The 21,882-nt window shown below is 52.1% G+C and overlaps 10 protein-coding genes across 10 annotated transcripts; 2 read left to right on the top strand and 8 right to left on the bottom strand.

Annotated features, from left to right (window-relative positions):
* Positions 1-245: 245 nt before the first annotated feature.
* BDV37DRAFT_41290 (signal recognition particle 14 kDa protein) lies at positions 246-1,309 on the bottom strand. The gene is made up of 2 exons (XM_032090599.1): positions 988-1,309; positions 246-906 (listed from the first exon to the last, which is right to left on the bottom strand). Exons 1-2 carry the CDS (start codon positions 1,012-1,014, stop codon positions 538-540), a joined length of 396 nt encoding a protein of 131 aa, XP_031935375.1. The 5' UTR covers positions 1,015-1,309; the 3' UTR covers positions 246-537.
* Position 1,310: 1 nt separating this feature from the next.
* Positions 1,311-4,120, top strand: BDV37DRAFT_41295 (MIF4G domain-containing protein). Its single transcript, XM_032090600.1, has 2 exons — positions 1,311-2,749; positions 2,799-4,120. The coding sequence occupies exons 1-2, from the start codon at positions 1,381-1,383 to the stop codon at positions 3,998-4,000; spliced, it is 2,571 nt and encodes an 856-aa protein (XP_031935376.1). The 5' UTR covers positions 1,311-1,380; the 3' UTR covers positions 4,001-4,120.
* On the bottom strand, positions 3,772-5,866 carry BDV37DRAFT_41302 (uncharacterized protein). Its single transcript, XM_032090601.1, has 2 exons — positions 5,705-5,866; positions 3,772-5,644 (listed from the first exon to the last, which is right to left on the bottom strand). Exons 1-2 carry the CDS (start codon positions 5,717-5,719, stop codon positions 4,241-4,243), a joined length of 1,419 nt encoding a protein of 472 aa, XP_031935377.1. The 5' UTR covers positions 5,720-5,866; the 3' UTR covers positions 3,772-4,240.
* A 1,487-nt stretch (positions 5,867-7,353) lies between these two features.
* On the top strand, positions 7,354-9,145 carry BDV37DRAFT_41308 (UbiA family prenyltransferase). Its single transcript, XM_032090602.1, has 2 exons — positions 7,354-7,775; positions 7,829-9,145. Coding segments are annotated over exons 1-2 (1,017 nt in total). The 5' UTR covers positions 7,354-7,773; the 3' UTR covers positions 8,844-9,145.
* Positions 8,877-9,338, bottom strand: BDV37DRAFT_41312 (uncharacterized protein). The gene is made up of 3 exons (XM_032090604.1): positions 9,128-9,338; positions 9,002-9,069; positions 8,877-8,948 (listed from the first exon to the last, which is right to left on the bottom strand). The coding sequence occupies exons 1-3, from the start codon at positions 9,229-9,231 to the stop codon at positions 8,911-8,913; spliced, it is 210 nt and encodes a 69-aa protein (XP_031935379.1). The 5' UTR covers positions 9,232-9,338; the 3' UTR covers positions 8,877-8,910.
* BDV37DRAFT_41311 (transcription factor domain-containing protein) lies at positions 9,339-11,794 on the bottom strand. The gene is made up of 4 exons (XM_032090603.1): positions 11,028-11,794; positions 10,298-10,978; positions 9,762-10,246; positions 9,339-9,700 (listed from the first exon to the last, which is right to left on the bottom strand). The coding sequence occupies exons 1-4, from the start codon at positions 11,753-11,755 to the stop codon at positions 9,447-9,449; spliced, it is 2,148 nt and encodes a 715-aa protein (XP_031935380.1). The 5' UTR covers positions 11,756-11,794; the 3' UTR covers positions 9,339-9,446.
* Positions 11,795-12,461: 667 nt separating this feature from the next.
* BDV37DRAFT_288842 (uncharacterized protein) lies at positions 12,462-12,914 on the bottom strand (the record flags this gene model as incomplete). Its single annotated transcript, XM_032088337.1, has 1 exon — positions 12,462-12,914. The coding sequence occupies one exon, from the start codon at positions 12,912-12,914 to the stop codon at positions 12,462-12,464; it is 453 nt and encodes a 150-aa protein (XP_031935381.1).
* A 1,790-nt stretch (positions 12,915-14,704) lies between these two features.
* BDV37DRAFT_288843 (putative monooxygenase) lies at positions 14,705-16,055 on the bottom strand (the record flags this gene model as incomplete). The annotated part of the gene is made up of 2 exons (XM_032088338.1): positions 14,705-15,786; positions 15,857-16,055. 2 exons carry the CDS (start codon positions 16,053-16,055, stop codon positions 14,705-14,707), a joined length of 1,281 nt encoding a protein of 426 aa, XP_031935382.1.
* Positions 16,056-16,534: 479 nt separating this feature from the next.
* Positions 16,535-18,066, bottom strand: BDV37DRAFT_264229 (uncharacterized protein). Its single transcript, XM_032083644.1, has 2 exons — positions 16,766-18,066; positions 16,535-16,708 (listed from the first exon to the last, which is right to left on the bottom strand). Exon 1 carries the CDS (start codon positions 17,963-17,965, stop codon positions 16,766-16,768), a length of 1,200 nt encoding a protein of 399 aa, XP_031935383.1. The 5' UTR covers positions 17,966-18,066; the 3' UTR covers positions 16,535-16,708.
* Positions 18,067-18,885: 819 nt separating this feature from the next.
* BDV37DRAFT_264230 (uncharacterized protein) lies at positions 18,886-21,051 on the bottom strand. Its single transcript, XM_032083645.1, has 2 exons — positions 21,030-21,051; positions 18,886-20,939 (listed from the first exon to the last, which is right to left on the bottom strand). Exon 2 carries the CDS (start codon positions 20,603-20,605, stop codon positions 19,019-19,021), a length of 1,587 nt encoding a protein of 528 aa, XP_031935384.1. The 5' UTR covers positions 20,606-20,939; positions 21,030-21,051; the 3' UTR covers positions 18,886-19,018.
* Between the last annotated feature and the right edge of the window lie 831 nt (positions 21,052-21,882).

The raw sequence follows: 21,882 nt of genomic DNA on the forward strand, positions 1-21,882 counted from the left end.
AATCTCTCGCCTCACACTATTCTTTCCACGCACTCTCTGTACTCGCTATGACGGCCCTGTTTCTATGATGACGATTTCTGCATTGTTATACTATATGTGTCGGTTTTGGGTTACTGTACGGTTTGTTGGCGGACGGGTTTTTGCTTTGACTATTTATTGTTTAATGTCCCCTCTGTAATTTAGCATAGCTCAGTTATAGTCATAGCTAATATACCCTGCTATTATTCATTCCATGAAGGAAATAAGATTGAATTGTTCATTCGGAATCATTCCTCCATTCGGTCCAGGTCCACGGCTCACCAACCGGTCTAGGTATATGTATATCTAACATATCAACATGAAACGAACAAGCAAAAGAAAATAGAAACGTAAAGTAAAATGACCAGACAACGCCATCAATGCAAAGAACAAACAGGACCGATCTCAGAAACTTCGCCCGTCACAGTCCGTACTTCCAGGCCCCATTGCGTACAGAGCAAGTCTCTTCCCTCCACAGGTCATCAAATCATGCCCCCATCAAAGTGTCGATCCGTATGTCTAAGCCTTAGCAGCCTTCGCGCCGCCCTTCGCCTTAGCCTTGCCCTTCTTACGGTCTCTCTTCTTCAATCCCGTCATCCCCGCCTTGCAGACCTCTGCATAGCGGGTATAGAAGGCCTCGAGGTCCTCCGGCGCCACTATCGTCGACAGCTTCACTTTCGAGACGGTCTTCTTCTTCTCGACCTTGTTGTTCTTCGGGTTGGGAGCGTTGGTGTTGCCGTCTGTTGCTCGGATGAGGATAGATGGCCGCGATGAGGAGGCGTTCTCTGACGATGCGGTAGTGTCAATGAGAGGCTTCTGAGTGAGGAAGACGGAGCCTCGGGCTTTCTGGGAGGTCTTGGACAGGAGGTCGGCGAGGGAGGAGAAGAACTGGTGGTCGTCAGTACACCCCCTCCATACTCTTATCAAGCGTTACGACGCAAATAAATGGTTCACAAAAGTTGTACATACCTCCTCGTGGCCGAGATGTGGTGCCATTGTAGATTTGCGACGAACGGTATGAAATTCGCTTGTGTGCGATGTCTCCGGGACAGGATGTCCTATTCCGTGGCGTGGATACCTTCAACAACTAACAAGACACTGAGCAGGGTTTACTCCAAGCTAATTGAAAGATCAACGATTCTCAAAGACCCCTCTGTTCTGCAGTTTCGAACTGGACACAAACACCGTCTTGACATCGGGCGGTCGAGACAAGCCCTCCGCAGTTAAGGTCGGCTCACCGCCCTGGCTTTCGTCACTCTCCGCCTCCACTCCGCCCGCTTTTCTTCCCGGCATAAAAAAAAGTTTCGTTGCGCAAGAGCTTCGAGCAACATAACTGTGCGGAGGGAGGATATTTGGCCCACCATGCCGCGTCCGATGCATAATACGACCTCGCTGCCTCGGAACCTGCGCGACGAGTTGGGAATCAAAGATTCCTATGGCGATAAGAAGAGAAGGCGGAACGGACCTGCGACTCGGAAAGATCGTCGGCGGGAGGAACGAGACCAGAAGAAGACGAAACGAGCGCCGGTTTCCAGACACGGCGGGAGACAACAGTCGAGCCGTCGTGATGATGATGAGGACGATGACAATGACTTTGAAGGGTTCGATGATGGCTCTGGAGCCGAGTCGGATGCAGCTGGCGAGGAGGATGTGTTTGCTAAGCTAAAGGCTGCAAAGCAGGCGAAACAACAACCGAAACCGATCCTCAAGAAGAAGGCCGGAAAGCCCGAGCCCGAAAGTGGTAGCGAGGAGGACGAGACAATACGTCCGCGCCAAATATCCAAAGCGGTTCAAGAAAAGCTCGACCAAGACGAAGCCGAGATTGCTGCGCTAGAGAAAAAGCTTGGGCTTAAGAAAGGGAAAAAACTTCCGAAGTCCTTTGATGAGGATGGTCTAGGCGATTTGCTAGGCGACTTGGATGAGGGGTCGGCAGATGAGGGCCGTAAGCGTAAAAGGGAAGCTGACGAATGGCTAAGGAATAAGAGGAGGAAAGCGCAAGGCTTAGAGCCTGAGAGTGACTCTGAAGAAGATGGGAGTGACTTGGGGAGCGAGGAAGACATGGATGATATGGATGATCTTGACGAAGATGAAGACATGTTCGACGATCTGGATGAAGACGATGACGAGGAAGCCGAAGAAGGCGAAGATGAGAAGCCCGTCCCGAAGAAACGAGAAAACCCATATGTGGCTCCTGTCGCAGAAACAAACGAGAATCGCCCACAGAAATATATTCCACCATCGTTGCGGGCTGCATCCGGGTCCGAGTCGGAATCTCTTGTTCGACTAAGGAGACAGGCTCAAGGGCACCTGAATAAATTGTCCGAGGCCAACCTGGTCTCCATTCTAGCCGAATATGAAAAGCTGTACCGGGAGTACCCACGAAAAGAAGTAACGACGACACTGATAAATCTACTTTTCGGCCTCATTTGCGAACGGTCCGCCCTTCAAGATACGTTCCTGATTCTCCATGCTGGGTTCATTGCAGCTGTATACAGAGTTATTGGAACAGACTTTGGCGCCGAGCTCGTGCAAAAAATAGTTGAAACATTCGATGCCCGCGCCGATGAGCGTGGCAGCTTCGAAGGGAAGGAGTCCATCAACCTTATGTCTCTTCTTGCGCAACTTTACAACTTTCATGTCATCTCCAGTACCTTGATCTTCGATTACATTCGGCTCTTTCTGCAAGACATCACTGAGGAGAATACCGAATTGCTCCTCAAGATCATCAGGAGTAAGAATCACCTCGTACCTGCTTGGATGCAACAAACTAACAGCGATAGATTCCGGACCACAACTCAGACAAGACGACCCATCGTCCCTGAAAGACATCGTTCTTCTTATCCAGCCGGCAGTAGCCAAGGCCGGCGAAGCATCTCTCTCTGTCCGCACGAAGTTCATGATTGACACAATCACCGACCTTAAAAACAACAAGCTAAAGGCTGGAGTCGGCTCCAGCGTAACCACCGAGCACATTACGAAAATGCGCAAGATCCTAGGATCTCTGAACAACTCCCGGGTCATCCGTGCCACCGAGCCCATCAGCATCTCGCGAGATGACATTCATAACTCCTCAAAGAAAGGAAAATGGTGGCTTGTCGGCGCAAGCTGGAGAGAAGACCCGCTAGTGTCCGCTCGCCAGGAACTCTCCAACCTCCCAGCGGACCAGCAGAACCCTGCCGCCGCAGAAGAAGAAGAAGATAGCGATGGAAAACCAGACTTCGTCAACCTCGCCAAGGCCCACCGAATGAACACCGACGTCCGCCGGTCCATCTTCGTCGCCATCATGTCCGCAACAGACTACCAAGACGCGCATGTCCGGCTTCTCAAACTCCGCCTGAAGAAAGCACAAGAATACGAAGTCCCGCGCGTGCTAACCCACTGCTCCATGGAAGAAGAGACCTACAACCCATACTACACATTAATCGCACGTCGCCTCTGCGGCGAATCAGGCCGCCGCCTCAAAGTCTCCTTCATGTTCACACTCTGGAACATCTTCAAACGCATGGGCGAAACAGGCGACATGGATGAAGAAGATGATGCCGACTTCGACGAGGACGAGCAGAATCAACTCCCCATGAAAGCCATCGTCAACCTCGCAAAGATGTACGGCAGCCTCATCGCCGACAACACCCTCACCCTGGGCATCCTGAAGACCCTCAACTTCGCCTACCTGCAGCCCAAATCCAAGACCTTCGTCGAGCTCCTCCTCATCAGCGTCATTCAGCAATCCCAGAAGCAGAAACGCGGCAAGAAGCACGCCAAGAAATCCGACGACGAGAAGGACGAGAAGGCTCTGATGGAAATCTTCATCCGCACTCGTGAAACGCCCCAGATTGTCAAGGGCCTGATCTTCTTCCTGCGCAAGGTCGTGTCCAAGTCGGACGTTGTTTCCGGGAAGGAACAGAAGTTAATCAAGTGGGGTTGTAATGTTGCGGTTGATGCTTTGAAGGTTGTTTCGAAGGAGACGGCTGGGTTTGATTGATTTGACCCATGACTGCTGTGGTTGTTTTTGGCGTCCGGTTCGCTTTAATATGGGGTTGGATAAAAGCATTGCGTTAGACTTTGTACTCTGATTCTTTGTATATATGTCATCTAACGAAATGTATCGACCTCTCCCACGGGGGAGGAAATCATTCACATATAGTTATGTCAAGCCCGGGGTATCATGCGTAGTATATACAGTCGTAAACAAATATCAGGACATAGCCACGGTAACCATCTATCAATCTACTGATATCAAATCCCACTCCATACACACCAGCCACTTGGTCGTGGTCCTAGATTGCCCGTGTCCATCGCTATCGGGCTCACTTGGTATATCATATCCAGACAGCCTATCCTCCAAATCTAACTCCCAGACCAATCCCCGATGAACACCAACAAGATTCCCCCTAACCAGTCCAGGAACACGACTAGCATCTGGATACTGCGACGACAACCCAGCCGGCTGGGAGCGCGGGGCCCCTAAAAGAAGAATGCTCCTCATCTCACTGCCCTCACGATTACCAGAAGCGTCTTCATCATCATCCAGTGACGTCACAGGTTTGCCTCGCACGAAAGCAAGCGGCCCAGAACTAGCGAGGGCGGACTGGCGGACATCCGCGATACGAATGACGAGGAAATACTTCTGCAGATCAGGTCCGGCTCCGGTGCGGTTCCGATGGTTCATGTGCATCTGTTCTCGCTTGGTGCTCATTTCTAATATCCAGCTGCGCACTTCAGCCGCCATGCCGCCGGGTAGATAACTAGGGGCTGCAGAGCGGTGACGGCCACGACCACGGAGCGTGTGAGATGAAGGTGAAAATGGGGTAGGGATAGCGGAAGGATCTTCAGCGGCCTGAGATGGGGATGGCGAGCGCGGCAGAACGAACGCCGGTTTCCGTTTCGGGGAGGTCGGTCCCGGTGTAGCAAAGGGGAGTGGTCGAGAGCTTGGCTGGGGCTGGGGCTGGGTACTTGAGAATGCCTGGGAGGCTGATGACATGAAGCGAGGGTTGTTGCGTTGAGAGGGTTTGATGGTTGCTGGTGTTGAATGTTGGGGAGTAGTGGTGGTTCGCTGAGGGATTATGTCGGGATATATCTGGTTCGGAGTTTGGAATTGTTGTTGAGTGCGATCCTTCGTGGGCGATGGTCCCTCTGGGGAAGACGTCTGAATTATATCATCATCGTGTTTCCTCCGCTGGGTGAAGGGTGTCTCATGGTCAAGCGATGCGCGTCTTCGCTTTGTTCGTGTCGTCGTCGGTCCGAAGAGAGCTTCGAATTCGGCCTCCAGCTCGCCTGCGTCGCCTGGTGGACTACTATCCAGGTCTGGGCTCCCAGTGATGTCGTCTGGAAAGGCCCGGTGGGTTCCTCCGTTGTAATCTAGTTCGTCATCGGAGTCTTCAATTGTCTCTTTCTGGCGCTGGGTTGGCCTTATATCTTGGTCTCTTGTGGCGGCCCGTATATTCGCGACAGGGGTGGATTGAGAAGATTCATCGCCATCAGTGAGGTTATCTTTGCCATGTACCTGTGCGGCTGAGCGAGGGGTCTGCTGGGAGAGGACGAAACGGGGTGTTGACGCGAACTGGGGACCAGTGTTGGGCCGAGCGGAGGAATTGGGACGACGAGAAGAGGGAACGCGAAAGGGTGTCTGTGATGAGATAGTGAGATGGATGTTGTTGTTGGGGGAGGCATTCTGTTGACTACTTACGCTAGAAGGGGGCATTGAGGCAAGTCGAGGGCGGGGCAGGGTTGAGTTGTGACATTTCTCAAGTGAACCCGCGGGGTTGAGATGGGAAATTGATGATGGAATGGATGAATGACGACGATGATGATCGATGGGATCTTATCTTCAGGTGACTTATCTCTTATCTCCTTAATCCCCGTCAGACAGCGGTTGACACCTAAGGCAGGAGGGACTTTATTGAGCATTTGCTATATGACAAGTCACTCACACTTAGCACAACAGACTCAAACGAGTCCGGTGATCTTGGCAACATCGCTGAGCACTATATAATGACATGACAAATGCAATTGCTTCTGCATATTTGATGTATATGCATGCAGCATATGTTGTACAAGGTGCCTGCTACCGGATTCCTATTCCTGAACGATGTAGAGCTAAGCTCTCGGCCATAGAATTCCACAAGGAACAGCACCTGCACGGTCTACAAGGCATACGCAGCCAAGATATCCGAGGACTTTGACAAGCTGACGTGTATGGCCACCAACGGACAGCTGGCCGATCTTGATCGCTCGCCACCAGCGTTCCGTCACGAGTATCAGTAAACAGCCAAAAATCATTCGATTTGCGCGGACATGGAAAGGAGCGTAAAGCCACCGATCAATTATTCTCGGTCCAAATTCCGCTGTAGGGCCTGACACCAACAGTGCATTGCATCATGCACTCTCCGCAGGAGGATCCTGTGCTGTGCGGCCCAAGGACCCCAGGATTATGAACAATAAGCAGAGGTCGATTTCTTCAAAGGAGAAGGCAAACAACAGGCAGCGAAAGTATTTGTCAACAGGCTTACCGATGCATTGAAACCATTTGCCAGACCAGTAATCGTCCAGCGAAGCCTCGGAGGGGTATCCAACTCTAAAGACTCTCGGCGTTTGCCCGGTTCCTAGCTCTGCGTATAACGACCGTTAATATAATGGTTTTGCGGGGAGTACTTGCAGTTCTAAGGACATGGATTATCATTAACTATAAGGGATTAGTTATTACATCATACGATAAGTGAAAGGACTGGTGCGATGCATCCATGGAAGAAATCAGGGATTGATCTTATATCCATGGTATGAACACTTGGGGGTATGCAATTGCTGATCCCTTCCCATTTTCCACAGTGTAAATACCCGACAGAATGTCTGATCCTCATGATCAGCGTTATCTTTGGCCCGAAAGATTGGCTGACAACGCATGAGATACTCAAATCACTCGTGCTCTGGACAGACCGATTGGCTGGTTGAATCCTTCAGCCGAGACTCGAGTGGACCGTGCTCAGCCTGGAAACCGTGTGAAGCAGAAGGAATCATGCCATATCAATTTCATACTACTCGGTGATAAGGAATGGCTAACAATCGAGAATATATGCGCGGGAATTTGAATATGGATAAAGCACAATGCATCTCAACCCATGCATTATAATACCGCACCATCCAGGATAGAGACAAAGAAAGACATGCAGCAAATAACAAACCGTCAGCCCTGGGCTAGCCCCATTTCCACGCCATTTTAGTCAGAATGCAGCGGAGATCCACTTCGAATCCCAGAGGACGGGTTAACACCTCAAACTAGCAAACGGACCGTTGCTGTAGCCAACCCAGAGCCGAGGACCGCCTTTACCAGGTCTGAGCGCTAGCCTAGTAGCGAAGGCACAATGGAGCCACTGAATGTGCCTGAATGGACGACTTGCAGACGCTAGGAAGCACCGCTGGGACGCCAGCGATGCAAATCCCGGCCCCTAGCGAGCTCCATTATGATAGTCGAGGGGGCCACTTTCTCGTCAAGCGGCCCCGAAATGGGTCTGTCACTTAGGCATTTGACAGGTGGGGCTCGTTGAAGAAGCAGGTTTAACTGTTTGACGTGGTCAATTGTCGACCAGTCCTGGAAACGCTACTGATGTACTCTAAGGTTTGCAGCGGGAGTTCTCCGGATTGCCGGGTCGTGGTTTATATCTGGTGTAGTGCGGTATGCCCAGGGGGCATTAGGAGATTGTGGACGAGGAATATCTAATTGATCAATACTTGATTGATTGATTGTTTGTATCCTACCAAATGTTCTGAATATCACGATGACCACCACTTCCACCCAGTGCCTAACTCTCTCCAGGTCGACCATCCAGCCTCTCTCAAGTGACCATGTAAACCCAAGAAGCGTCCATGAGTCCATTCGCCAAGTTCTGCATCATGAGTTTCTCATCACGGAACGATTACTCCGTGCCAACATCCGTGAAGGCCTAGTCCTGCCCATCATCGGCCTCATCGCTCGCTTTCTGCCTGCGCCGGACCTCCTCCTGATGACCCCCTGGACCCAGCTGGCCCTGGTGCTCCTCAAGACCTTCGTTTGCTTCCTCTGCCACCTGTACGTGTTCGAGATCGTGAACCAAGTCCTCTCCGTCGATGAAGACATCGCCAACAAGCCGCACCGCCCGATCCCGGCAGGCTTGCTCTGCATCCCCGGGGCCTATCGACGCTGGCTCCTGAGTTGGGCCATCTGTCCCGTCATTGCCAGCCACCTTGCGGGTCCGGAAGCCGCCGGCCTATTCGGAATATACCAAGCCTGGGTATACTTTTGCTACGTGTGGCCGAAGATCAACCACTGGGTCTTCCGGAATGCGTTTGCGTCGATAGGCGCGTACAACATGTTCCGACTCGTGGACACTATCGTTCACAGCGAGATCCCATCCTTCCCGGTCATGCCGAAGAAGGTCCTCCTACTCTTCTCGGCGTGGGTGGTGGCCACAGTACACGTGCAGGAGTTTCACGATGCCGAGGGTGACCGACGCATGAAGAGACGGACGCTTCCGGTCGTTGTTGGACCCAAGGGAGAAGGACTCCTCCGAGCAGCCACCGCAATGCTCGTCATCGGGTCAGGCGCTGTGCTCCTCGTTGCCACCTCTTCTTACACCCAGGGCTCTGCCCTCCCTCATCAACATTGGACGGTAGCGGGACTCGCCATAACAGGCATCCTGCACAATATCTTCGCATGCATAGTTGGATTCCGGTGCGTCTGGCACGGCGGCGTTGCCTTCGATCGCAAAACGTATAAACGATTTTACATGTTGGCGGCGTATACCATGATCTGCTATTTGTCTTTCTGGCAGATGACGATGCAGGGGATTTAGGTAAGGGGTTTGGCTGGGTATGTCGATGGCGGCAGTTCACGAGCTCCTTTGGAAACCTCACTCTCGATCAGTTCCGGCAGCATGAGCCGAAACAAAGATCGGACGCTATATTCGTTAGCCAGGGCTGGTAATATATATATACCGTAGAGATGACTTACGATTGAAACGCGTGTTTGTTTGTCTGTTTGTGTGCTTTTGCACGTGCTGCGGTCTAGCGTTTGCTTTCCTGACATTTGTCAGCATTGTATTTGAAGATAGAGGAGAAAATAGTTCGGTTAGCTTACTCGATCAATGTCATTTCCGAGGCTGAGTCCGGCAGAACGTCCCGCGGCTGCTTGCTGGCAGCAGACTTGTTGCGCTTGAGAAGGTCGATGAGGAAGTCAGGCATCTTGACCACAACTATGTTCGGTTGAATTGTATGTACAGGTTGATTGCGTGTTTGTGACTATGATTATTATCTGCTATCTACAGTACCCCGTCAGGGAGCCCATTCTTATAGAACTGGTTGCCCATACGAAAACTCCGATGCCGATGGCCGAGTCCACGGTTGCCGGACTCCGTACCATGGTACACCTGAGGCAGGAAGGATTGGCCGAAGAATTATCAATCCCCCGGTGATTGAATGACTTCTTGCACGTGCTGGGGGAGAACGAATGTCTGCCCAAGTCCCACCCAGTGCATGGCGTCCAGTCGCGTTAAGCCAAGCTTCATGGTGGGGAAGCTCTGGCTCTGGCAGCGGAGCACGCGCAGCCAGGAGTCAACAAGCTGTTTGCCCTTGGCGGCTCGTTCCGCATTAGGCGCTTGGACTAAGAGGAGAAGCGTGAAGTTGGAGACTGTTGCGAAGCCGATTCGAGACCCTGCACAGACCCGTTGGTCAGTATCCACGTGCAGGGATGGTTGGGCACAGGTGTGACTTACATGAATACCAGAATCCGGTGAAGTCGCTCGACGTCAGCCGCCGCGTGAAGCTGATTACTATCGAAGCGCAGCGCTCCGCTGAGTTCAGGGTCGTCTCGCCCGTGCTGTGGTCGGACAGCTCTACCGCAGGGAAGGAGTCGATCTCGGGCATGTTGAGGAAGTCGAGCACGGGTGAATCATCTACAGCTGTATCCAAGGCGGAGGGGTTCGTGGGGATCTCGTCCAGGTCGAAAATTAACGGCGGACTGGAGGAGCGAGCCATCGGCCGAAGGAGCGCGCGGTAGACAAACAGGACAAGGATCAGGTAGGCAAAGTGGATCGAGGTGGGATACGGCGCAAGTCCGCTGACAGACTTGCTCCAGTTGGGCAGCCGGAAGCTTTCCGGCAGTGAGGAGTACCAGTCATTCAGCTTCTCCAGCAAGGGCCGGCCAGTGTCGTGTGAGACACGAAACCTTTCCGATAGGTATTGTGATTTGCGGAGGGTGCTGTCTCACTGTTAGTATGCGCCAAGGCCGACACCATCCTCGTATACTTACTAGAAGGATTCATAGATCTGTTCTGCGATGCCAGACAGGTCCACCAAGTAGCGGAACGGCACCGGATCTTGCGGCTGGTGGACCCCGGATGACGATGAAGAAGCACCCCTGGTGTGATAGAGGAAGTCCGCACCATCAAGCTCACTCACATCCCATTCGCTCCGATGGATATACGGCGGTCGACCCATCAGCAAGCTGCGCCATTTGTCTTCGGCATAGATGGCCCACCACAGCCGGCGCCGCAGACGTTTCTCCCATGCGGGTATCCCCCACATGCGACACTCGATGTGTAGGCCCAATGATTCAGCTAGACCCACCACGGTGCCGACAAATGACCAGACAAACGGGGTGTCAGCGATGCTCGCCCGGGCCTCGTCAAGTGGCCGATGCAGGTACAACAAGGCTGTCTGCAGCACCGCCAGGTGTGGTGTGTGGATCTCCTCGGAGATTAACTCATAGGCCATGCGCCAGAGCCTGTCCGCCGGGGGAGCGTTATATGTTTGCAGCACGCACAGGTAATCGTCATGTGCGGCAAACGGTAGAGCAGATGCATACACCGCTGCCAGCAAATGCACGGGCGTGCGCTCTAGAGCCCATGGCTCGGGTATCGAACATGACGGAGTCAGCCCCATCTGCGAGCGGGAGATGAGCGGCAATGCGGGCCAGACATATTTGATGAACCTGTCCACGTTAGCACATGACCTTGGAGCTCAGGGCACGAAGAACCTACAGGGACACCAGTCGTTGTCCATAATCAGGTGGAACCAAGCGATTGAGCTCTTCCCGGGTCGTGTCGCCGCTGAAGCGACAGGATGTCTCCTGCTTGGCCGACGCAGCCAAATCATCTGCCGCAAGCATGAAATGAACCGGAATTTTATCCGCCGTCGGAACACCGCCTGCATTACGAAAGTGGACCTTGTAGAAGCACTTCACACCGGCATCATCAAAGGAGCAATGCCGAAGGAGCCAAGGGTCCGACTCGGCAGACGCCCCAAACAAATGGGCCGAAAAGCCTTCGAGCTGGTCCAGGCTCTGCACAAACTGCGTGGGAGATCGGCCAACTGTGACCAAATGGCCCGACACTGCAGGGGAGACGGCCCCATTCGTAGGCAAATCCTCTAGCGGAGCAAACGCTGGCTGGTGGTGGACCGCAGGGTTGACAGAACCACCGCGGGAGGGAATATGAGACGCCGGATGGTTGGGCGGCTCCTCCCATGGCGGTGGCAAGAAGGACGATTCCGGGTCAATGGATGATGCTACAGAGCCCGCAGGATCTACCATATGACCCGATGAATCACGTCGAGGCCTCTTAGGGGGTGGATGCTCGAAGGTGCATGGCAGATCGGCCGAACGACAGCGAACACAAGGTAGACCGCCGTCCGTCTGGCATCCGAGCTTCCTTTCACGGCATTGATCGCAAGGGCGGTGCCTCTTGGAGCGATAGGGACGGGCAGACATGATTTTTGCGCCTATGAGACTGATCCATCGCAAATCTTAATTGAAGGTGGCCGACGGAGAGGATATGCTGTAGTCCACAGAGTCTGAGCGCCGACGTTTGCCGACGTGGCGGGGGATTCTTGCTGATTCAGCCTCGGCCGTCGGCCATCGGCCTTTTTTTTTTTTTTTTTTTTTTTTTTTTTTTTTTTTTTTTTTTTTTTTTTTTTTTTTTTTTTTTTTTTTTTTTTTTTGGGCGTGTGATATATCTATCGTATAGGGCGTGCGTCCTTCTGGAAATTAATCTATTGAGTAATTAACCCGAGATGAGCCGAGGCTGTTGGTGACCCCACGCCGACTATGTCTGTATGATTCATTGTTGTCAGTTAGCCCTAATTCCATGAATGCCTCCAAAGCTGCCCAAAGAGCCATTCAACAAGGGCTAGATCAATTAGAATCTGGTATGTAATACTCAGATAAGTTATATTATAAGTTAAATGTGCTCAGTACAGTGCGATAGATAATCTACATCTCTCGATGACTTCCTACACTGTAGTACTATACAACAACAGATATCGCACGACTTGAGTAGATATATATATTTTATGGCGGGTGGCAGAAACACTAGATGCTATTCATCAGGATGAGCGCTATTTGGCACCTCAAGGGATTTCATATACCAACAAGCAATCCTAATTTGAACACACGATGGCTATACGGTAGCAGAAAATTAGACATCGTCGACATACGTCCCCCCTATGAACATGCCCTTCAAGATATTGGCGGAGGTTTCATGAGATCTCCCTTCATCGTAATAGCCGGTCCTGTTGTAGAAACTCTGCCTGACCCTCTTGTAAAATGCAGGAGGATCGAGACAATCTTTTTGGACTCTCCAGTTTTCTCCTTCCCACTGATTCTGGTTTAGCCTTTTCCACGCCTTCTCAGTATTCACATGAAACCCATCTTCATCTAGATCGATTCGAATAGACCAGCGGATTTCCCTCCTGCTATCGGTCAGCCCTCCCTCGAGACCCACAATCCACAGATTTCGCTCGTTTTGGGGCAGTCGATTAGGGATAGCTCTGATCCAGGTGGAATTGCCAATAGTGTCTTTCTGGACAAAGGTGATAATCGCCCATGTCAAGGGCAAATCTTCGGTTCGCTCTTGTTCATGTAGGTTCATCGTGTTTAGCTTCCGGCACTGCTTTTATAAACAGGGTTTAGTAGATGGTTTGCCTGAAATGTACAGCTATAAGGACTAGTATCTGCGAAACATGCCTGAGTTGGAAAGTTGGAGAGCTGCGGTGATGGTGTAGATAAAATATAAAATAGGATAGTAAAACTTAAATATGTCAGAAAAGTACCTCGCTATATCGAGAGACACCCCAATAAACGTGTACTCGGAATTATGCTTGCTTTTACCGGCCGCGTACAGTTCACAGTTCACCTACGCACGAGCCCTATCAGCTACCTAAAAGCGGCTGCCTACATGCCCACTCTAATGCAGTGCAACCCCATGCCCTCAGGCTTGCACCTATAGCATAGTTCATCACTTAAGCAGCCAATTGGATATCTGGGAACTCAAATGTCTATCTTCAGTGGGATTTTGCATCGGTTCACGGGCAGAAAGATCGGCATAGGCATAAGGCCTATAGTATCAGAGAGATATTGTCTAAAGGGGGTTTGTACGTTCAAGCCATGTCAGCCTACGTCAGCTGGGCAAGCCAGTCAAACTGGCTGCTACAAGGCCACCCGAGATGAGCTTCACTCCTCTGGCGTTAGTTATAGAGGTCAGCCAATGTCAATAGGCTGATCGACCGGCTGGCATAATGCAAAGGGCCTAGAATGCCAAAGACCCTCCACCATCATGGCGGTCTTTTGACCACAACCGGAAGATGCCTGCTCACTCTAGAAAAGGGAAACCCTTATACAGTAGTACTACTCAGCCCAATATACCTTCTCCGGTTCAGCCTGGTAGCTTTGTTAGTAGGGTGGGTCACTGGGATGAGGTGTCTATAAACATCGGCAGGACCCGTGGACAGCCGCGGGCCGGGTTTTAGTGGTAGAAATTAAATTATAGGTAGTTAGGTCTAGACTCCAGTAACCCGTACCCCTAGAATTGGTAGCAATGCTGTCTTTCAGCTCTCGCTTGTCCGAAGGGTGATTGGTAGGTAGCCGATTGAAGGACAGCCAAGGCATCTTCCCGGAACTGCCCGACATATCTGGATCAGCGTACCCACTGTAGGAGCCTAGTATGTACAGAGTAAAGGCCTGAAGAAAGGCTCCAAGCCAATCAGTGGCTTGAGTGGATGTACGGACGAGCTCTTCATCTTTTGTGTTTATTTCCTGCCATCTAACAGGCTGTGCGTCATTCGGTAGACCCGCAAGCCTCCCGCCGCCAGCATCGTCGAGGAAGCCAATATGCTGCTTTCGTGGGACGAACTGGTTTGTGCATCGATGATCACCCCCTTTCCAGGCAAGTGATGCTTGGGATGTGGGCCGCAGTCAGCCCTTCCATGATACTCTTATCAAGTCAAGTGAATGCCCGGTGGATTTGGTTGGAGTTTGAGATGTACACGTACCCAGATGATGGGCAACACTACCGCGTACTCTAATTTCAGGTTTCAACCAGTCTCCTCCGTATATGAGGGGATTTTGACGGGTCCAAGCTGCGTACTATTGTCAAAATTCGTCTTGAGAATCTTGGCTCACTTCTCGCTCTTCCAGGATATCGTGATCACATGGCTGCCTGAATAAGGCTTATATCCAACATTTGGTTAGCTGACCTACAATAGACAACACTTGTCCAACTAGATCTACAAGTTGAAACTCCAGCTGAATTCATAACCGTACATTCATCTCGCTATGCTATGTCTATATTCATGCTAATTTAGCGTCTCGCGGAGACCTTCTATCAGATCAGCCTCTAAATACATCATACATCAATCAAAGAACTAAGAAAAGAGCAAATGCTTACGCGAAATACTCATTGAACTTCTCCCGCGTCTCCAGCTGGCAATCAAAGCCATAGATGATCTTCTGTACATCCGCATCGGCCCACTTATCCGGAACGGGTCCGTTGCCCTTCTTCAACGCCGCGAACTGCTTGTCTCGCTCCTCCTTGGCAGCGCCGTCACCCAAATGAAGAGCCCGACCAGATGCAGCCGCCAGCTCGACCAGCGCATACGCCCGCTCCTTACGAACCTTCTCATATACCTTCAGCGCCTTCGCGATCGAGGCGGGGGTTGTATCCGGTAGCAGGGACAACGCGATGGCAATCACGGCGCCGTCTTCGATGGCCTGCGCGGCTCCCTGCGCAAGATGAGGCAGCGTCGGGTGGCAAGCATCGCCGACCAGCGCGGTGGACTCGTGCGTCCACGTCTCCAGGGGCTCGTGGACGCGCAGCTTCCATTCGCAGACCTCGCCCTCGGGGACGTAGCTCAGCATGCGCTGCACCATGGGGCAGAAATCGCCGAAGACCTCCAACATGGTTTTCTTCGAGCCGCGCGTCGTGTAGGTGGCATTGGTGGCGGCCGCGAAGTTGGTGTCGGGCTGCACGGTGGAGAGGTTGTAGATGGTGTTGTTGGACACGGGGTAGGCGATGATGTGCCGCTTCTCGCCGATCCAGCGCGTCACCTTGGTCCCGTTGATCAGCGCCAGGAGCTCCGGGTCGTCCTTGATCTGGTCCTTGTGGATCATGATTCGGTACGCTGCTTGGTTCGTATCCTTCACGCCGGTCTGGATGCCCAGCTTCTCCATCATGGCGACCCGCGTGTTGCTCTTGATGCCGTCGGCGCCCAGCAGCACGTCCGCCTCGACGCGGTACGGCGCTTGGCTGGAGTCGCGCGGCGTCGCTGTGAAGGAGGGCCGGGGGCCGAACGAGTCGACGTCCGCGGCAGACGTGGAGAAATGGAACTTGATGTTCGGGTAGCGGAGACAGCCCTGGTACAGTCCGTTGGACAACGATGACCGGTGGCCAACCATGTGCGGGTATCCATATGTGTCTTTGATATATTGCAGCGGAACATGCGCCAACTCCGAGTCGGTGGCACCCACTAAGGACCGAATGTCAGCATAATTGGCACTCATTTGGAAGAGAATAGGGGAAGATGCGCGATGCCATACCTCGTACGCTGGTCTCTTCGATATTGACGGCCTCGGCTTCAATTCCCTTCCATACGCCCAGGCGGTCCAGCACTCGGGCCATGTTCGGCGCCAGTTGGATACCCGCTCCAACGAAGCCCAGGTCCGAGGCCGATTCATAGACATCGATATTCTTGAAGCCTTCTTGGGCGAGGGCCAGGGCGCATGTAAGCCCTCCCATACCTAACATATCCCGCAATGTTAATGATTTCCACTTATTCCTCTTGCTCCCGGGGAGGGGGGGAAGTAACAGTGTTCACGCACCAGCGCCCAGAATGGCGATTTCAAGATCTTGCGGTGACTTAGCCATTGTGAAATAATTGTGTGAATGTCTTGACTTTCTCGTCTTTGGTCTCAATAATGAGATAGATAGTCGTTCAGCTGTAGATTTATTTAAAATGACGGGCACGGTCCTCGGCCATAAGGCGGGAAAAGATTTATCCCCGATTCCCACGCTTCCCCACAAATCCCACAATGGTGACGAGGTTGAGCACTGCGTTTTGAATTAGCATTCTGCTGCTTGGCCATGGCGCGAGGTCGATCTGGGGAAGAAAACTGGCTCGTCGCCTCTCCACGTCGGCAGTTTTCCCCCGTGGGGCGAATCAATTTACATCCGACGGCGCGTTATCGTCTTCGGACAACTTGGTAGGATAGTCGGGCTTAGGTGCTTATTCCGATGGTACTATATTTCTAGTCTAATAATGTACATACATTCATTTATATACACATGTAGATCCATCAGACCGCTGATCAAGTCCCTGTTCGGTCAAACTCTGTTTCGTTCGTGGCGGTTGCTCCGCGTGGCATGGTTCGGACGTCCGACGAGAGTATAATCTGGTAGATGTTACTTAGTACACACGTCTGAGGTGAGAGAAGGAATCGGAAGACATACTACAAAGCTTCGCCAAGGGTCTGCACCACCTGGCCAACGGGGATACCAACACCGGGCAGTCCGAGGCCGATAAGAAGACCGGCGATGGAAGGAGAAAGTTGAACCAGCAGAGCACCTCCGTCCTCACCGATGATGGTCAAAATGCACTCCACAGGGTCACCCAAGTCGTAGACGAGATCACCCACGGTGGCCGCGGACTGGATGACAGTGCCGACAGGCCCGGCAAGCTGACCGAGGCCCAAGCCAGTGAGCAGGTTAGCGATGGGCCGGCTCAAGGCAATGAGGAGGATCTTGGAGTCCTCGCCAACAACCTTGAGAGCGCAGTTCACGACGGGGGCAAGGTCTTCGAGCAGTCCATCGCCGCGCTTGAGGTGCTGGCCGACGGTGCCGACGATGCTGCCCACGGGCTGAGCGATACTAGGAAGTCCGAGTCCGGTGAGGAGTCCGGTGATGGAGGGCTCGAGCTCAATCAACAGGAATCCACCGTCCTGTCCCACAACGGTCAAGAGGCATTCGACGGGCTCACCCAAGTCCGCGATGAGCTCGCCAATGGTGGCAGCGCTCTTAATGATGTGACCAACGGGCTGGCCCAAGCCAGGGAGGCCGAGTCCGGTCAGAAGACCAGCAACACCGGGGCTGAGCTTGAGCAAAAGCTCCTCGGTGTGTTCACCAACAATGGTCAGGACGTCGTTGAGTTGCGGGCCCAGGTCCTGGATGAGGTGTCCGGTTCCGTGGCAGCCGTCGTCGTCACAACCGCCCTTGGAAGGTTCCTCAGGATCTTCTGGGTCCTCTGGGTCCTCTGGATCCTCAGGGTCGTCACAGTCTTCGGGATCCTCAGGGTCTTCAGGATCGTTCGGGTGTCCAGGGACCGTAGGAAGGCCGGGAGTAGGCAATCCAGGAATTCCAGGGACAGGCAGTCCAGGAAAACTAGGAACAGGCAATCCAGGAATGCCAGGAACGGGTGGGACTCCACCAGGACCAGGAACCGGGACTGGGACTGGGACTGGGACTGGAAGGGGACCAGGGCCCTCCGAAGGAGGCAGAGATGGCACCTCAGGAGTGTTGCCATCGTCGCCCGAGTCACAGTCGCAAGGCTCGGATGAAGCTCCAAGGAGGCCTCGGGCTTGGTGAGCGCTGCCCAAGGGGCTGGCGGCACTGCATGCCGCCAAAGCGACAGTAGCTAGGATGGTGGCTTTCATGGTGGAAGGAATAAAGAATGTACAATCAAAAAGAGTGACTGTTAGATAACTGTCAATGGAAGAATAAAAGAAGAACCAGAAAGCCTGGTGAAGGAATGAGTGCTTGCTGTTGAGCAACGTGGAAGCGCGACAAGACCATATTTATACAGTCTTCTTGTCTCCTGATCGCCTTATTTCCTTTGCATTAGCATGGCCAGATGCATGGGTACCTGCCTGCCGAGCAGTGACTATTCAGAACTATCCAGTCTCATCGGAAGTGGCGGATCAGTGACAAGCCCATGGGCCTGGCGATTATCGGGTGCTTCAAAGGACAACATTTAGGCCAACCGGCAAAAGGGTAATAGCATGTTTTGACTGTTAAAGACAATCTCGTACTGTACCTATCTAAGCTCGATTTACTTCGTAGATACGTTTCTCTACCTCACACGGGAATATTGACATGTCAACCCTATGGCAATGATTAGAGGGTATCTCTGGCGACACATCTCGTAGAATTGTCCGTTGGGCATCTTGTCCTCTCGAGTACCTCAAATCGTCTCCATCTTCAGGGGTGATTTGTGTTCATTGTCTAAGACATGCATTGGTAAGTCCAATGTGGCTGGCCATGGTCAGGGATTAATTCTTGGTCGAGGCTCTCGATCCCTGCCATATAGACTCATGCTATAACCACCCCAGTGGCAAAGGGTATAGCGGATCAAAGATATCCACATTCATGTTTAGTAAAAGCTCCATAATAAGCTTAAAGTAGTATTGGGCCGTTCGTCCGAATGGATGTGATCGCCGAGGTTAAGTGCACTTTTGGGGATGGACCTGCATAGACTATTGAGCTTGGCGCAGTAGATCACCCGCATCGGATGTGATGCATCACTGGGAGATGCGCGATTTGGCCCCAATTGGGTGTGAAACTCTAGCCTGATAGCAGTGGATTCTATAGTCAAAGAATAAAAATAGGGTAAGTGAAATACATGGCAAGAAAAAAAAAAGAATATCCCGCAACGGTGCATCCGGCAGAATTTACAGGGTCATCGCTCGTTGACAAATAGGTGCACGACTCTATCGAATCATTGCCTGCAGGTAGTGTAGCATTCTCTGTAGCCAGCTTGACTGTCGGGGTCCTTCAGGCCTTCCGGGACCTCTGGGACCTCCAGGCTCACCCCAGTAGCGTCGTCCCTCGCCACTCGGCCTCGACGCATCTCGACACTGCGGGTGCTCATAGTCCTCGACTGTTCCCATGGGCCAAATGGGAATCACGCAAATTTCGTTGTCGGCACATCCCTTACATTCCTTCCATGTGGTCCAGGACAAGTAGTCCATCAGACTCTGAAGTTGGGCGACCGCTGTGTCGTAGTCTGTTTGCTTCCAGGCCTCGATCATCGCCGAACAGATACTGTGGGTAACGGATCGAACGGCATCGCTGGCCAGCCCATCTGAGGGAGCACCTGCAGGTACAAACTGCATGCTGCACCGGTGGGCCTCCAGAGATGTATTGCGATCGTCATAGTCGATGAAGGGGCCGAGACTGTTCTCGATTTCCTCGTGAAGTGCCTGCAGCGTTGATAGCTGTCCAGAGACCAGGTAGCTCAGCTCTTGCGCGTATCGTTGCACTACCATATCTGCAACTCCCTGCCAGTTAAATGAGGTCTCACTAGGATCATGGTTCATGATGAGATGGTCCAGATCGCTCCGAATCGGGCCCAGCTCATCGGCAAAGAGATGATGCAACCGGGGCAGTACGTTGCTATTGCTACCCGAGGAACGAAACAAATCCAGACCATAGACATACGCCGTCACAAAATGGTCATAGTTGAGGATGACCCTATTGCTCCCGATTCCATCGTACCGTGCTGCGATAGCTTTGTACCAGAGCATTGCCCCAAAAAGGGGGCCCTTCTTGCCCTTGCCTCCACGCGGGCCGGGGCCTTTTCTATCCGACTTCACCTGAGTGACCCGAATCTCATCGAGGTCCCTGGCGAAATCACAAAGGATTATCTCGAACCCGGCCTCCATACGGATGACACCGTCCAGACGGCCTTGGTAGTTGTCCCGAGCCATGCGGCAGATAAGTTCCGCCCGTTCATCCTCCAGCATTCCGGGCCTACCCTCGAGTGCATCGCGAAGCAGAATCCGATCCTGAGAGTCGAGTGTTCCATTTTCTGTTTTGGCAGCCGACATTCCGTCGAGGTACAGTAGTCGCAAGTCCTTTGCGGCCGTGTATGTATGGAGGTATCCTGGCTTATCTTGATCCCTATCTTGATCTTTTCCTGATTCCATATGTTCCGGCTTGAGCGGCAGTTGGGACCGCTTGTATGGACCTTTGCCCGGGGGAGGGCCATGATGGGGTCTTGCGAAGACCATAGCATGCTCTGGCTCGAAGGCTAACCATTCCGTTCCGTTCACTGGGCCCGGGGAGGAATTTCCGTGGTACAGTTGGGTTCCTTTCGGCACGGTGGCCAGGAAAAAGGACATACCATTATGGTGCAACGAGGACCCCCACTGGCGCATGGAGGAATGAATCGCATTGAAGATGTGATTGGCATTGGGTGGAAAGTTGAGCTCCGAGGCGATGATGCTGGGGACATGGAGTGCGAAAAGCAGTACAAAGGCTCTCAGAAGAACCACAGGCATAGTAGGCCCTGCCATGACTCGCGTATTTCCCTTCCCGTTCTCCTTTCTTGAGCCTCGTGAGAAACCCAAATGACTTAGCTACAGCTCCTTTATTATAGTCCGCCGGCTCGGAGCTATCGTCACGCCAAGTGGGGGGATGACAACGACGGCCGCGTCACCCGTGAAACCAGACAGAATCCGAGTTGATCGGCTTATTGGTCGGCGTCCCGTCTGAAGGAGAAAGCTTGAGTGGAAATAGGGCTGCCTAGAACGACCAAATCTGTGTCTGAAGAATTGGTCAAGTGCCGACACTTCGATCTTATCACACACGTGTGGTCTCCACATTTCCTGATCCTTATCAGATCGAATGGCAAGTGAACCCTAATCGAATCGCTTCACCAGATATCATCCAATTACACACTACTTCCAAGTGGCTAACTCGCAAGGGTTAATCTTACAGGTTTTTTTGTGTACCACGCTACTATAATTAGCTCCTGTCCATCATTGAATGAGTTATTTGTCGAGACACATATGCAATAAAGAAATCCTGAGATGGCCAAATGAGGTAATTGTGGTATATTAAGGAACTACAATCTTCTAACTCCATCATTTATGGTCGGTAAGCCCGTTGATGCTAGTGATAACTGTGGTACTTGAAGTGGCAGGCAGGCAAGGAAACAGAAGCACTGTTGTTCTAAACATTAGTGAGCAATGGTCCAAAGCTTCCAGCAGCCTGAGGGCTGATAGTCAAGCTGTTTTTGCAGTGTAGACTGTTTTCGGACTACCTGATGCCGATAACTTTGCTATGTTGTAAAAACCCTGCCATAACTCTGCCGTGGACTATAGTAATGGCTATATAGGTGGGGTTGGGATTCAGCGTTGGCAAGAATTCTGTGGATTCCATAGCCATCAAGATTTCTATCCATTGTACGGAGTACCGATTTGCATCTATGTTGCCTGGTTGAACTGAATGTCAATATTATATCCCTCTCCTATCCCCTCCTCTGTGGATGTATTCTACATCAGCGATTCGACCGCAGTAAGACCCCTCCATGGTCAATGCAGGTCAACATTGCCTTCCGTATGCTACGCCACCAATTGTGAAGGTAAGAATAGACACGTAGATTTGCATGTGCTTTAAAAGTATTTGTGACGTTTCTCACAGGAAAAAAGTTCCGTAGAATGCCAAGGTCACCAACCTACGGAGGTATTAGTACTAAGCACCTTAGAGACATTCCTCTAAGAGAAATCATTTGCTAGGCCTATTTTTCTGGCCCCGCAGGGTGGGATATTCGGAAATCTGATGGCTGGCT

This window comes from Aspergillus pseudonomiae (genome assembly GCF_009193645.1).
Source record: "Aspergillus pseudonomiae strain CBS 119388 unplaced genomic scaffold BDV37scaffold_131, whole genome shotgun sequence".
NCBI lineage: Eukaryota > Fungi > Ascomycota > Eurotiomycetes > Eurotiales > Aspergillaceae > Aspergillus > Aspergillus pseudonomiae.